The sequence below is a fragment of the Heteronotia binoei genome, chromosome 1, assembly GCF_032191835.1.
Source record: "Heteronotia binoei isolate CCM8104 ecotype False Entrance Well chromosome 1, APGP_CSIRO_Hbin_v1, whole genome shotgun sequence".
NCBI classification, from domain to species: domain Eukaryota; kingdom Metazoa; phylum Chordata; class Lepidosauria; order Squamata; family Gekkonidae; genus Heteronotia; species Heteronotia binoei.
The window spans coordinates 252,070,516-252,086,094 of record NC_083223.1 but is presented as its reverse complement, the minus strand read 5'-3'; the positions used below and the strand labels follow the sequence as shown (position 1 = coordinate 252,086,094).

Sequence of the window (15,579 nt, the reverse complement as noted above, 5' to 3'; positions counted from 1 at the left end):
GCCAGAAGAAAATCCAAAGCCAAAAGACTGTAAGTCAAAAGGCACTGTGTCCCCATGTGCCATGTGGCTAGCTGCTGTAATGGCTGCTTGATGAGCTGAAAGAATTGGGCATGCCAGGGTTGCTGGCTGGAGCATCTAAGAACATAAGAGAAGCCATGTTGGAGCAGGCCAGTGGCCCATCCAGTCCAGTACTCTGTATACTCTGTCACATAGTGGCCAGAAAACCAGGTACCATCAAGAGGTCGACCACTGGGGCTAGGACACTAGAAGCCCTCCCATGGTTGCCCCCCCCCCCAAAACACCAAGAATACAGATCATCACTGCCCCAGAGAATTCCAACAATATTCTATTGGCAGTGTTTCCTCTAAGCCATGGAGTCTTTGTGAGCAAAAACTCTTACTTTGTGAGCTACTGGAATTAAAGTTGTGAGCTACTGCATAAATTATTTCGCTCTGGGGCTATTTTTCCTGAGCTAAGACAAAAATGTGTGAGCCAGAGGCCAAAAATCTGTGAGCTAACTCACACTAACTCAGCTTAGAGGAAACACTGGCTGTGACTAATAACCACTGATGGATCTCTGCTCATATGTTTATCCAATCCGCTCTTGAAGCTGGCTATGCTTGCAGCCGCCACTGCCTCCTGTGGCAGTGAATTCCATGTGTTAATCATTCTTTGGTTGAAGAAGCACTTTCTTTCAACCGTTGTAACCTGACCGCTCAGCAATTTCATTGTCCACAAGTTCTTGTACTGTGAGAAAGGGTGAAAAGTACTTCTTTCTCTACCTTTTCTGTTCCATGCATAATCTTGTAAACCTCTGTCATGTCACCCCTTCAGTCGACATTTCTCCAAGCTGAAGAGCCGCAAGTGCTTTAATCTTTCTTCATAGGGAAAGTGTTCCAACCCTTTAATCATTCTAGTTGCCCTCTTCTGCACTTTTTCAAATGCTGTAATGTCTTTTTTGAGGTGTGGTGACCAGAATTGTACACAGTCAAGTTTGTCCTTTCTAAGAACCCTGTTCATGCAGAAGAGCACAATTCGAACCCAGTAGCTCCTGAAAGACGAAAAAGATTTCCAGGATGCCAAGATTTCCAGATACACGTAGTACTTGCATCTGACTCTTGAAAGTTTTGCACCCTGGAAACCTTGTTGGTCTTTTACGTTGTTGCTGGACTCTGAATTGCATTCTTCCACCGCAGACAGCTGCCCACCTGGAACTGCTCATGCAGAGAATGGTCACTGCTGTCTCAGACCTGTTATTGCAGTGGGTGGGGGGAGGAGTCTCTGGAATTGAACTCCACCTTCCAGGCCTCGCCTTTGTGTTCCTTATCGCAGCAGCAGCATCTTGGAAGGAATGTGTTGCGCTGCCCTGGCTCCTCTTTGGCACGGTGCCTCTTTGCTGCACTGTTAGGCTGCCTGGTGCTGTAAACATCTGTGTGTGGTTTTCTCATACTGGAGCGAGGTGAGTCACAGGAAGCCCCGGTCTGCTGGGGCACCCCAGGTCTATTGTTCAGAACCTTGTTTTTTTCCACACCTCAGCCAGAGAGACCAGGAAGTTGTGAGACAGCCAGCAGGGGAACTTCTCTCCTACCTGGGGAGGTTTCGGGGAATCCACAAGAGGCAGGAAATCCTAGCCCTGTGCTTGTTTGAGGCTTGATTTAAACGTGTTGCTTGTGAGGCAGTGGTTCTCTCCCATGGATCTTTGCATACGGGTTTAAATTGGGCTGCTGCTACCTACGCAAAGCAGATGCTTCACGAGCGCAAAACCCCAAGGGGAAGAGCTTCTGCTTTGCCAGCGCCACATTTAAAATGAGTCTGACTTCATAATTTTAGGAGGGCGGGAAGCACACTGGAAAGTCAGCCACTGGAAAAGCCAGATTTCCCCTGCACTCACAGGGCAGGACAGTAGTGGTTCTTCTTGGCTGGGTTACTGGGTTGCTAACAGGAAGCGAGATGCATGCATACAGTTCTGAACAAATCCCCTATTCAAAAATCCGCTTGAAATCAACAGGGCCTGCATGTTGCAAATGCTGGGCCATTCAGCTGAGAGGTGGCTGTGGAGCCTGGGACTCTTGCATTGCTGCCTCCCCTCCAATGCAATGGAAATCCCCACCCTACCCAAGCCCTCCTGATTCTGTCGCACTGCTCACCTCCCAGCAGAGCCAGTGGTTTTTCCAGTGCCTGTGGTTGCTGCTGGAGTCACAGCTAGGGTTGCCAACCTCTAGGTGGCACCTGGAGATCTCCCACTTTTACAGTTGTTCTCCAGGTAGAATCATAGAGTTGGAAGGGACCTTCAGGGTCATCTAGTCTAACCTCCCCCGCTCAATGCATGAAATTCACAAATACCTCCCCCTAAATTCACAGGATCCGCGGGTGACTGAGATCAGCTGCTCTGGAGAAAAGGGCTGCTTTGGAAGGTGGACTGTATGGCATGATTACCTCACTGAGGTCCCTCCCTTCCCCAAACCCTGCACTCCACATCCACCCCCCCCCCCCAAATCTCCAGGTATTTCCCAACCCAAAACCAGCAACCTTGGTCACAGCTGAGTGTGCAGGCTTGCCTGTGAACCTTACTTTCAACACTTTGTCGGGAAGTTCAAACGGTTCTCATAATTGCAGGCCTGCCTTCTCTCTAGCTGTGGCTCAGCCTTCCAAGTGTGAGAAACTTTGTGCCTCTTGGTGCATTTTCCTCATCACTGAGTGAAAGTGCAGCCTTGGATGTGGGCCAGGGCTTCTGTGGTGGAGGGCCTAAACCCCCGCTCGGTAGCCTCTGGAAGCAGAAGGCTCACGGGCCTAGCTTGTCCGGGTGTTGCCTGGTACTGTGGGAGTACGTGCAGGTGGATCTGGGTGGGGGCCAAGGGGTTTTTCCTCTGGCTTTCCCCTCCTCTCTCTGCTTGTGGGAAAGCTGTGCCCTGCGGTGACCTCATGCCCTGTCAGCGGCATAACTGAACTCCCTGTAAGTTGCCTGAGGGAAAGTTCCTCTTTGAGCAATCAGCCTTCAACTCTTCTCTCTTCCCCCTCCTCCCTCCTGCATTAAACCAGACATGTTTGTTCTACAGAGTCTTTAAAAAGCCCCCAACACCATCAGTGCTCCACGCCCTCAAGCTCTGCATTTTAATCCACACTGCTGCCAAATTTGGTCGCTCCCTTGGAATTCCTGCTTCACTGACACAAGTGCAGAAAACTTGGGCATGGAAAGGGCGGGGCAGCTCTTTCCCTTTTTTTGCCAACTCCATGGGTATGGCTGGGTGACTGAAGGGCACCATGTGTGTCCGTACTCTGGATCAGCTAAATCAGAACAAAACGTTGCCAGCCAGTGTTCCCGGTTGCTGGATGTACAGGGGTTCCACAGGGCTAGTCGCTTTTGTGTCCTGTGACCACCTTCTCCTTAGTGGACCTCATTTTTTTCTTACATGAGCTCTCGGGGCAGGGTGTCCTGACTTTTGCCATAAAGAGCACACATTTTTGTTTGTGTAAGCCTCCCACCCTGAGTTTGATTCCCTGCATCTCCAGTTTTAAAAAAAAATTGAGTAATGGAGCAATCACTTGTTGGAACAGGCAACTCTTACCGTTAGAGTAGTTCAACAGTGGAATCAGCTGCCTAGGGAGGTGTTCTCTCTCCCCCACCCCCCACCAGCAGTCTTGAAGCAGCAGCTGGACAAACACTTGTCAGGGATGCTGTAGGCTGATCCTGCACTGGAGTTAGACTAGATGGCCTGTATGGCCCGTTCCAACTCTGTGATTCTACAGAACCAGACTGCTTGGAACAGCAGACTGAAGATTATACAAGGCCGCTTCCTGCTTCCCTTTTCTCTTTCTTTGTCAACCCAAGTGGTAAAATATTGGTAGAGCAGGCGATGGCACAGTTTTGCCCCTGTGGCAAAGGAGAATCTGTCAGAGCCCATGGAACAAGCAAAGCAAAGGTCGATCTGTTGAGGGCGGTTGGTATGGTTGATGCTTTGAGTACCATTCTCTCTTCACCTGCCAATGCCAGATCTTAACTTCCTTAAGAGGTTCCAACAGGAGGCAGAATTGGTGAGTCTTGCTTCTTATCTCTTCCCCAATTGTCCATGGAATGTTGCTATTCTGAGAACTAGAAAGAGGTTAAAAAAAATAGGTGAAAGGGGCATGTGATGTGCCAAAGTTCAAAGCTGTCGGAAAGGCAAGTTGGTGCTTTTGAAATGGTAAAATACAGCTTTAATCAGCTCTTCTGTCTGATTACTGAACTTGGTAGCTCTGCTGTCCTGTAAGTTTCCTAACATCCTGTAATGTGCTTTCCTTTTCATCTGGAGTTTTTTTTAAAAAAAAAACTGTGCCAAGTAATTCTGCTGTGTTTCCTCTGGTGCACCATGGCCATCTTGCTGGCTTCACAGAAACCCTGACCATTTGTCCTCTCCTTCCCCTTCTGTGAACTTCCCTATTCCTTGTGGCTAAGATAACCATCTTCCCCTAAACCAATACCTTCTGCTTTAAATTCCAAGTAACCAGGGCTTTTTTTTTGTAGCAGGAACTCCTTTGCATATTAGGCCACACCCTCCTGATGTAGCCAGTCCTTCAAGAGCTTACAGGGCTCTTCTTACAGGGCCTGCTGTAAGCTCTTGGAGGATTGGCTACATCAGGGGTGTGTGGCCTAATATGCAAAGGAGTTCCTGCTACAAAAAAAAGCCCTGCAAATAACTATGAATGAGGATGCTGGGATTCATTGAGGCCACTAACAAGGAAGGTGCCTGAACAACAGTGTGGTGATCCTTCGCTTGTTCTTGGAGATCTCACCTGGGTAGCCTTGTTCACTGTGAGTGGTCACCCAAGGCGGACACTGCCTGTCTCCGATTCCTTGTCTGGAAGTTGGCATGAACAGAGTAGATATAGATCTGCCAGGGCAGCTGGATATGCTGAGCAGAGCAGGCTTTGCATGGACAGACAACTGTCAGGGGTGCGCTAGGTTGATCCTGCATTGAGCAGGGGGTTGGACTAGATGGCCTTTATGACCCCTTCCAATTCTGTGATTCTATGACCCATTACACAGCAGGGGGATGATTTGGGGCTCTTGTCTGAGCCATGGATGATCCAGGCTAGGCATCCCAGTAGAAGAGGTAGAAACAGATGCTCTCCTAAAGACTGGACCAAACCAGACTGTGAGAATCTTGGAGAAGTCCAACTGGAAATGTGAAATTTCCCTGTAAATGTGTAAGCGGTGGAAGAATGCTTTGTAGGGTTCTCCAGGAAAGGAAATTTTGGGAAGATATTGAAATATAGGAACACTGCTCTCTTTACTAAATCTTATTTCACTGTTTTCAAAAGTATAGAATTAGTAATTTATAGCTTAACATATAGCATATTCTGGTTTGGTGTAGTGGTTAAGAGCGTGGACTCTTATCTGGGAAACCGGGTTTGATTCCCCACTCCTCCACTTGCACCTGCTGGAATGGCCTTGGGTCAGCCATAGCTCTGGCAGTGGTTGTCCTTGAAAGGGCAGCTGTTGTGAGAGCCCTCTCCAGCCCCACCCACCTCACAGGGTGACTGTTGTGGGGGAGGAAGGTAAAGGAGATTGTGAGCCGCTCTGAGACTCTTCGGAGTGGAGGGCGGGATATAAATCCAATATCTTCTTCTTCTTCTTCCTTACATATTTGGTATTTCTTAGCTTTTCAACATTGCGACTATATCCAGTAATAGGAAAAGAGAACTGCAAATTGCACCCTGTGCTATCTTAGGACATGCAGAAGGAAAAATAAAAGCTGAAAATAGGGAACAGCTTTTATAATAAGCCTTGCATCAGGACAAGCAGCCTTGTGAAGTTACAGGGCTAGCTGCACACTTGAATAGTTAAACTTTATGATCACGGTAGTATGTTTTGGCGAAATCAATTGTATTTAAATAACAAACATAACTTTGAAAATTTGACTACAGCGTCATTGCTGATTTAGCATATAAGTGTTTTTTGGGAGGCAGATTTATGGAATCTGTACTGTAATAAAAACCCTTTTGTCTTGGTTGGGACTGTGGTGCATCAACCTTTGGCCCATCAAACTATCAGTCAAGAGTATTTATGTGCCATTGGTTGAGTCTGCTCCTCTCTCCCACCTGAGTGGCTGTTGCTAGCCAGCAAAGCTGATTTTGTCAGTAAAAGGCAACCAACCTTAGTTTTGGCAGTTACTGGCTCTCCCTACTCTTCCAATGGCTGTCACACTGATTCACAGAAAGAAACCCTTCTTCAATTGGTGGAGGGAGGAGGAGAGAAGCAGCCAGAGAAAGGCTTTCCATGATTGACTGGGGACACCTCCCTATCCTCCTCTGGAAAGAGGGAAAATGATGGCCTGTGACAACAGACCAGATACAGAGAGGGAAAGTGAGACACACAGAGAGGTTGAAGTCCTATGCTTAAGATCAACAACATTATCAGAGACACACTAAAGGCCTCTGAGGCAGAACTCATTGGGTCCAGTCCTGACTACGGCTGCCAATTCCAGATTGGTGGGAAATTCCTGGAGATTCTATGGTGGAGGAGGGCATAGGAGTTAGGGCTTCAGAGCAGGGTCTGCCAGACATAGGTTCTTGCTGTGGAAGTTAACTGGGTGATTTTGGACCAGTCACAGACTTCCAGCCTAACCTGCCTCACAGGGGGCAGAGGAGAATGATGTAAGCTGCTTTGGTTGCCCCCACAGTGGAGAAAGATTGTACTTTCCCTAGGTGGAGACTGCAGGGAGGGAGGTGATGGAAAGCTGAAGTCAGGGGGACAGATAAAGGGAAGGAAATAGAGTTGCCAACTCTAGGTTAGGAAATTCCTGGAGATTTAAGGGATGGAGCCTCGAGAGGGTAGGGTTTGAGGAGGGCTGGGACCTCAGACAGGTACAGTGTCATACCCTGCACCATCCAAAACAGCCATTTCCTCCTGGGGAACCATTGTTGCCAATCTCCAGGTGAGGACTGGAGATCACTCAGAATTACAACTGCTCTCCAGATGGCAGAGATCAGCTCCCCTTGAGGTGTGTGGGGAGAGTGAATGCCTTCACTTGCTCTCGTGAGAAGACAGCGGGGGTGGGCACTTGCCCAGAGCCTCCCTCTCTAGCAAGGCCTATTTATTCTTTCCTCCCAGGTCCCACCCCTCGATCTTTACTGGGCAAGTTTTCCCTCCTAAATCTCTGCCATCCAATCAGAGGGACAGAAGGGGTCCTGGGAGATGCAGGCCCACTAGCAACTCCTACACAGGCTTCTCTTGTAGGCCACACTAGGCCTAGGAACATGACACCTTGAAAACCCCGTAGGGTTGCTGTGGTTGCAACGACTGCACTTTCCTCCACCACATGAGAGAGCTGCAAACTGATTTATCCTGTGCTTCCTTAGTGCATGTATAAGTTTTGTTATCTGAGTGGGAAAATACGTTGAAATTAGATAGCAAAATTTTATTTTGTGTGTGAGATATAGTCAACTTTTTATTTGCCCTAACTCGATGGAGAGGCAGGATAATGAATAAAAAGGGAAAACCTTTAACCACCAAAGGTTATGTAGAGTGCAGGATGTAGTACAGAATAAGAAGAGACTGAATAAAAATGATGAGAACAGTCTAACGATGTAACGATCTCAGATATGCCATCCAAAAAGGAGCAAGTTGTCTTAAATATGGATGCTGGTCAGTAATTCAAATCCAGTAATAAACTACTTGTATGTAACAAGAAGTGGGATTTTTGGGGGAGTCATCTAACATTTGTTGTAATGTGTTTATTTTATTTATTTTGTTAGGTTTATATCCCACCATGTCCCAAAAATGGGCTCAGGGTGGTTCACAGTAAGATATAGATCAGTAACAATAAAAACTAGAATTACAACAATCAGAATAATCAAAACAGGATGCCAGCAAACAAACAACAATTCCAGGGTAGTATATATAATGCCTCCTGCAGATGCAAGTCCAGCAATGTATTTCTGGGCACCACCCAGAGGGCAGGGGGAGGATTGCCACCTCAGGCAAAGGCCTGGCCGAACAGTTCCATTTTACAGGCCCTGCAGAACGGTAACAAGTCTCGCAGGGCCCTGATCTCCCGTGGGAGCATGTTCCATCAGGCCGGGGCCAGGGCAGAGAAAGCCCTGGCTGAGGCTAAGTGGATGTCTTTTGGGCCAGTAAATGTTGGTCAGCAGAATGCAACGCTGTCTGGGGCACATATGAGGAGAGACGGACACGTAGGTAAGGTAATATGTTAACTTGTACTGTAAAGAGCCCCTTTCCCCCCAGTGTTCCTTAAATTTCCAGATTTTGTCACTGGAAATATTGTAAAGGTTTTTTTGAGGGGGAGGATTATCCTCTTTTTTTCTGTTTTAGAGGGGGCTTCACATCTCTTGAGTTGTCTCATTTAATAAACTGTTTCAGCGGAGTGAAGTTTCTCCCTGGTGTACTTGCTGAGGCTTCAGAAGTTGGCAGCATCTGCTACTTGTGCTTAATTTCTAAAAAGAATTCGAAAGTGTTCAGCTGCTCCCTCTTTGACAGGGGAGGTTTTTTAAAGGAGGAGATGTTTCCTGTGCAGGTCACCTGGTGCTTGTCTTTTACAAGGGGCAGGCTTAAAACGGAAGGAAAGGAGGATTCTGGGGCTGTGCCTTTGCTCAGCTAAAAGCCATTCAAGCAGCAAAACTGGGCAGGAGGGGCCCTTCTCTGACAGGTTGTCTCCTTCTCCCTCCATCCTCAGTGCTGGGCATAGTGGGTGGTGGCTTTTTTCAGACTGGGGAGCACAAAGCAAAGAAGGGCCGTGGCCTCCTGGCACAAGGGCAAGTACTCCATTGTAAAATCCAGACTGAGAACTTCGCTCCCTCTTGGTGCAGCTGGCTAGGCCTTGAGTGCAAGCTGAAGGGCAAGAGCCCAAAGGCTATTGACTGGTGGCCTTGGCCTTGAAGGAGTAATCTGCTAGACATCATCCAGGATGCTTTGTGCACTTTTTGGTCTGCCTGCTGTACTTTATTCAAATTGTCTTAAATTGTATTTTTCCCCCTCCTGGTGAACTGCTTTGGGTCCCCCTGGGGAGAAAAGGTAGATTTTTAGGTAGAGAGACAGGGTAAAGAGATAGCGATATATACTAAGATAGCTGAGGTCACTGCTGCTGCTTAGAAGTTGATGTGAACACACCGAAGTCAACATGATGGCAGGGGGCAGATGGAGCAGGTAGTGCTGCATGGGTGTCTCTTAAGAGATTTTGAGTCTACCTTCCAGCCAGCAGTCTGTATGCAGTCACCTTTTCCCCTCCCTGAGCTGTTGCTGCTCTTGTGAATGAATTCCTGCATTCCTCCAGTTGCCAAGTGTGTATCAGCTGCTTGTTTAACCATCCCTTGATCCATTCTTTTGACACTTCATTCCCTCTGCTGAGGCAGGTCTGGAAAAGCTGGGCTACAAGAAGGACTTGGAAGATTCTGCAAGTGAGTTTGGGGGATTCAGACATACAAAAGCCAGGATGGTGTCCCTGTCCCCACCCGATTGAAGGCAAAACCAACCCAGCAGGACTGATAACCTTCCATGTTGGTGATCCCCAGCATGCTACCCAACATTGGGGGCTGTTCAACACTGTATCTCCTGGTGTCCATTTCATTCTTCCCCAGTTCCAGAAGCCAGTCTTGGCTTTGCTGTGTGTCATTGCAGCAGCAAATGCTTCAAAAGACCCCACAAGGCATCATTTTTACGTCTAGGGGGAATGGCCCATTCAGAAGCTAGCTGCAAGGGTGGTTGGCTGGGAACCTCCCTGTGTTTTGTAGCTGTCCCCTGTGGCAGCTGTTTTGTAGTTGTGCCTGCTTCCCTTTCTTTGAGACCCAAAAGTCTGAGTCAAAGAGGCTGAAGCCTCCAGTTGTGTGTTTATAGAAATAAAGTAACCCCCAGAGAAACCGGCTTTTTGAGGCTAACTATCTAAATGCACTTGGCACCTTGCAAGGCCAAACAACTGATGAGTAATGTTTTGCCAACATCGCCTGGGGAGTGTGACAGGGAAATATTTCTTTGGCCAACTCCAGGTTTGAGTTTCCAATCCCTGAACACCAGTCCTGCAGGTGAAAGGGCCTGGTTGACCAGACACCCTTGATTTCCCCTGCTGAATTCTACAACTCTTTGCCTTCACAGAATTGTAGCTGGGATTCTAGTTCTTGTTCAATTGCACAGTTGAGTCCGACTCTTTGTGACCCCGTGGACCACATCACACCAGGCTCTTCTATCTTCCACCATCCTAAATTTGCTCAAATTCATGTTCGTTGCATTAATAATCCTTTGCCGTCCTCTTCTTCGTTTACCTTCAGTCTTTCCCAGCATCAGGGTCTTCTCCAGTGAGTGCTCCCTTCCCATTTGGTGGCCAAAGTATTTGAGCTTCAGCATCTGACCTTCCAGGGAACAGTCAGGGTTAATTTCTTTTAGGATTGACTAATTTGATCTCTTTGCCATCCAAGGGACTCTCAAGAGTCTTCTCCAGCACCACAGTTTGAAAGCATCTATTGTTCGGTGCTCGGCCTTTCTTATGGTCCAACTTTAACAGCCGTACATTACTACTGGGAATACCATTGCTTTGACTATATGGACTTTTTATCGCATTGTGATGTCTCTGCTTTTTATTATGCAGCCTAGGTTTGCTGTAGCTTTCCTCCCAAGGAGCAGGTGTCCTTTAAAATCATGGCTGCAGTAACTGTCTACAGTGATCTTGGATCCCAAAAATGAGAAGTTTGTCACTTCTTCCATGTCTTCCCCTTCTATTTGCCAAGGAGTGATGGGGCCAGATGCCATGATCTTTGTTTTTTTGATGCTGAGTTTCAAACCAACCTTTTCACTCTTCTCTTTCACCTGCAGCAAGAGCCTTTTTAGGTCCTCTACACTTTCTGCCATTAGAGCGGTATCGTCTGCATATTTGAGGTTGTTAATGTTTTTTCCAGCAATCCAGCCGCCCTGAGCCCACCTCGGTGGGGAGGGCGGGATATAAATCGAATAAAATAAAAATAAAAATAAATAAATCTTAATTCCAGCTTGTTCGTCATCTAGGCCGACATTTTGCATGATGTACTCTGCATATAAATTAAATAAGCAGGGTGACAACATGCATCCTTGTCATACTTCTTTTCTTATTCTAAACCAATCAGTTGTTCCATATCTTTATATAAGTTTCTCAAGAAACATGTGAGGTGGTCTGGTACTCCCATCTCTTTAAGGACTTGCCACAGTTTGTTGCAGTCCACACAATCAAAGGCTTTAGCATAGTCAATGAAGCAGAAATGTTTTTCTGGTACTCCCTTGCTTTCTCCACAATCTAACAAATATTGGCAATTTGATCTGTAGTTCCTCTTCAAAACCCAGCTTGTACTTCCGGTAGTTCTCTATCCACGTATTGTTAAAGCCTAGCTTTTGTGGGATCTTGAGTTTGACCTTGCTAGCATGTGAAATGAGTGCAATGATGCAATAGTTTGAATATTCTTTGGCATTGCCCTCCTTTGGAATTGGAATATAAACTGACCTTTTCCAATCCTGTAGCAACTGTTGTGTTTTTCAAATTTGCTGGCATATTGAGTGCAGCACTTTAACAGCATCATCTTTTAGGACTTAATAGCTCAGCTGGGATACCATCAACTCTGCTAGCTTTTTGGGGCTGGCCAAACCTGGAAAGTTGAGACCAGGGAAGCTGGGCCTGAGTGCATGCACTAAAAACCTTGGAATATCTGTTTTCCCAAAATGCTGCATACTTGTGTGGCTGCCTCTAGGTGATGTGGGTGGCGTCAGAACAACTAATGCAGTCCATGAAACTAGCTCCTTAGGGGCAAGGGGGTTCCACAGATGTGCATTGGAAGTTTGAGACTGGGGAAGTCCGATTCTATGGGTTCAGCTTGGTTCATTCTCTTCATTGCTGATGTCTCTCCCTCCCCCCTCTTTCCTTTGGAGTTCCAGGCAATTAGCCTAAGCATTGAAATCCCCTTGAAAAATCCTTCCCTTCCTGCCACTGCTCTTGAAACATGGTGTGGGCAGAATTAGAAAGGGAAGTTGAGTCTTGCCCGTAAGTATAAAGCTTGGGGAAGCCTCAGTGCCGCTTGCTGTGTTGCTTTAGTGCTGGGCAACTTGACTGTGTTAAAATGAGTGTGTGTGTGTGCAGGAGGGGGAGGGGGAGGCTGCAGCCCCTTTCTTTGTGGTAACCACTGTAGTGAGCTTCAAAAGAGATCAGGAATCACCACACCCTAGATTATGAGATGGAAGTATCTCCAGTCTGTAAAGCTGTGCTCTCAAAGAATTCTATGCAATGGGTTGGCAACGGGCCTGCTTTCAGCTCCTTTCAGGTGTGCTTCACTAAACATTTCTGTGCTCCAGTATGTTGGTCAAGAACTGTTTCCTTCCTCCAGGGAGTGTGTGATGGAATGTTTGGCTCTCGAGAGCCTAGCTTGATGGGTCAAGTAGAGAGTTACTTTTCCACTGAGTGAGCTGAGTAGTGTGAAGGGCTTTCTGAAGCATAGCTCTCTCTATAGCACTATCTTCTTTGCCTGTGACATTTTAAAAATAAAATCTGCTGCTGTAGCTATACAGGGTAAATTGGAGGAAAGAGTGCTTTTGATTTGATGGGAATAACCTGGGTGTCTGAAACTTTTGAACCATCTCTCTTGTATTCCTCTATGCCAGTAAGCTTTTCGTCACCTACTGGCTGTTCCACTGCATTTTAAAAAGGTGCTTTTGTATATTTTTTGGGGGGGTGGGGGTGGGGTGCACACACGTGTTTGTGTCTGCACCTTGAAGTCATGACTGACCCCCACTGGGGGCCTGGAGGATTTTCAGAGAGGTTGCTAAATCAAGTCTACCCGTCTTCTCAATTGAGTATTTCAAGGACAGTCTCGCATCCAAGTACTAATCACAGTCGACCCTGCTTAGCGTCCGAGATCAGGCTTGCCTGGGCTATCCAGGTCAGTGCTCTGTTCCCCTGCTTAGGTAGCCTGCCCGATGCTGACCCCAGGGCCTATGTTTTTTCTAATGCGCCTCCCATCCTACCTCTCTGTCTAAGGATGTGAGGTGGGGCACTGTCAGGAGGTGTGGCAAGGCCATTTTATTTGCTAGCGGTTTTATTGGGGTGTAGCCTGTATGTCATCACCTGACCTGCATGGCCCAGGCTAGCCTGATCTCAGAAACTGTGGGGTTGGTCCTGATTTAGAACTTGGATGGGAGACTACCAAGAAAGTCCAGGGTTGCTATGCAGGGCAAGCAGTGGCAAACCACCTTTGAACATCTCTTGCCTTGAAAACCGTATGGGGTCACCATAAGTTGAATGTGACTTGACATCACTTTCCACTATCATCAGCCTGCAGGCATTTGGGAGGATGGTATTTGGGGTTTTATTGTATATTTTAGGTTTAGATTTGTACAGCGCCTTGAGAGGTGGGGTAAAAATGTTTAAAGGGATGGATGGGGTGGGTGGGAGTATGCCTGATTCAGTATCTTGCTTTTTATAGGACGCTCATTGTTTATGAACTGGGATTCCCAACCTTTCGGACCCTGTGGGCACCTTTGGAATTTTGACAGGAGGCAGTCAGTGCCAGCCCAAAATGGCTGCCTCAGAAGGCAGAGCCAAAATGGCTGTCACAGGAATACCTCCCTCCTCACACTTCTGGGAAAGAAGGAAAGCCTGCAGGGTTGGGTGGAACCACACACTGACTAGAGGAAGCCCAGGTGTTTACCAGTCCTCCACATCCTTTGTTTGAATGAGGCCAACCAAAACCAAGCCCATCCTTGCAATAGCCACTCCTGCTTTCAGAAGAGCTCAGTGTGCACTGAGGGAAGTACTGGTGGGTGCCGTGGTTCCTGTGGACATGACTTAAAGGAACCCTGATTTAGTACTTTACGATGTGAACTTAAACAAGGAGGAAGAAGACAGTAATGCCACACACTTTGCTTCTGGCTTGCTCAGTCTAATCCGCCCCCCTCTTTCCCACAGGCTATGACTTCGCAGCCGTTTTGGAGTGGTTTGCCGAGCGGGTGGACCGCATCATCTTGCTTTTCGATGCCCACAAGCTGGACATTTCAGATGAGTTCTCAGAAGTGATCAAGGCCCTGAAGAACCATGAGGACAAGATCCGGGTGGTTCTGAACAAGGCGGACCAGATCGAGACGCAGCAGCTCATGAGGGTCTACGGCGCCCTCATGTGGTCCCTGGGCAAGATCATCAACACGCCGGAGGTGGTGCGGGTCTACATCGGGTCCTTCTGGTCCCACCCGCTCCTCATCCCGGACAACCGGAAGCTCTTTGAAGCCGAGGAGCAGGACCTCTTCAAGGACATCCAGTCCCTGCCCCGCAATGCTGCCTTGCGGAAGCTGAATGACCTCATCAAGAGGGCCAGACTTGCCAAGGTGACTAACCTCTCATGAGGCCAAATGTTGCGGGGGGGGGGGGCAGGGGGGCTGAAGTTGTGGAGGAAATTCTGTTCCCGCATATTGCCCTGACCTAGATGGCCCTGGCTCATGCAGTCTCATCAAAACTTGGAGGCTAAGAGGGATTGGCTATGGTTAGTACTTGGATGAGAGACCACCAGGGAAGCCTAGGGCTGCTGTGCAGAGGCAGGCAATGGCAAACTACCTGTGAATGTCTCTTGTCTTGAAAATCCCACCAGGAGTCGCCATCAGTTGGCTGCAACTTGATGGTGCTTCTTACACACACATTTGGCTTCGTACAAAGGTACATCTGAGGCTGTTTGGCTGACTGAAGTAAAAAGCCTTAGTAGTAGCCCTGTCCTGTCTGGAGTTTGGACTCTCCCAGTGAGCATTCCCCAGTCCACCCATTCATTCCTCTCTGGCTTAGGGGAATGTGCCAGTTCTCCTTGCTGGGCCAGTCAGCACACAGGGTTGATCCCATAGATCCGTTCTGCTAACAGCACGTTCCTACCAGGCTGGTATGAGAAGGACCTAAGGAAAGGGTTGCCATCAGCGGAATGGATCCCACACATGCTGATGGGGAAAAGTAGGGTGTGTTCTACTTAAGGCAGTGAAAGCAGTAAAAATATATATTTTTAGAGCCCTGTTTCTTTAAAAAAAAAAAATCCCTTGCATCTCCATAACCAGAGGATGTAGTGATGTCCACAGGTTTTACACAGCTTTAAAAAGGGGATTAGATTCATGGGGGAGAGGTCTGTTAGTAGCTACTAGGCATGGCGATGAAAGGGAACCTCCACGTTCAGAAACTTCTGAGTGGCAGGAAATAACATCAGGGGAAGGCCTCAGCCTCCATGCCCTGTTGCTGGCCTCCAGAGGATTCAGTTGGCCAGTGTGTGAGATGGGATGCTGGACTAAATGGACCACTGATGTAATCCAGCAGGGCTCTTATGTTCTTATAGCATGGTTGTCCTTGGCTACCCCCTTAGGGCATATATTTTGTGTTTTCTAGCTCTTTTCACTTTTCTTTTCGCTGTTGAGCCATGCTGTAAGATGACAGTTCAAGTGGCCTGGCCAGGACTGCAGTGGGGTGGGGGTGAGTCCTTTTTAAAGCAGACCTTAGCTCTGCCTCACTGCGTGGCAACAGGAGTATCCACACAGATCTCACACACACACACACACACACACACACACACACACACACACAGACCCCGTAGCCATCCTGTGGATTTCCTTTTGAG

The 15,579-nt window shown here is 47.7% G+C and overlaps 1 protein-coding gene across 2 annotated transcripts in view; it reads left to right on the top strand.

Moving 5' to 3' along the window:
- The window catches only part of EHD1 (EH domain containing 1), a 154,118-nt gene that overhangs the window by 132,302 nt on the left and 6,237 nt on the right, over window positions 1–15,579 (top strand). For both annotated transcript variants that reach the window (XM_060252703.1, XM_060252695.1), the window contains exon 4: window positions 13,908–14,320. In XM_060252703.1, coding sequence (XP_060108686.1) covers window positions 13,908–14,320 — 413 coding nt within the window. The remainder of the gene's footprint in view (window positions 1–13,907; window positions 14,321–15,579) is intronic.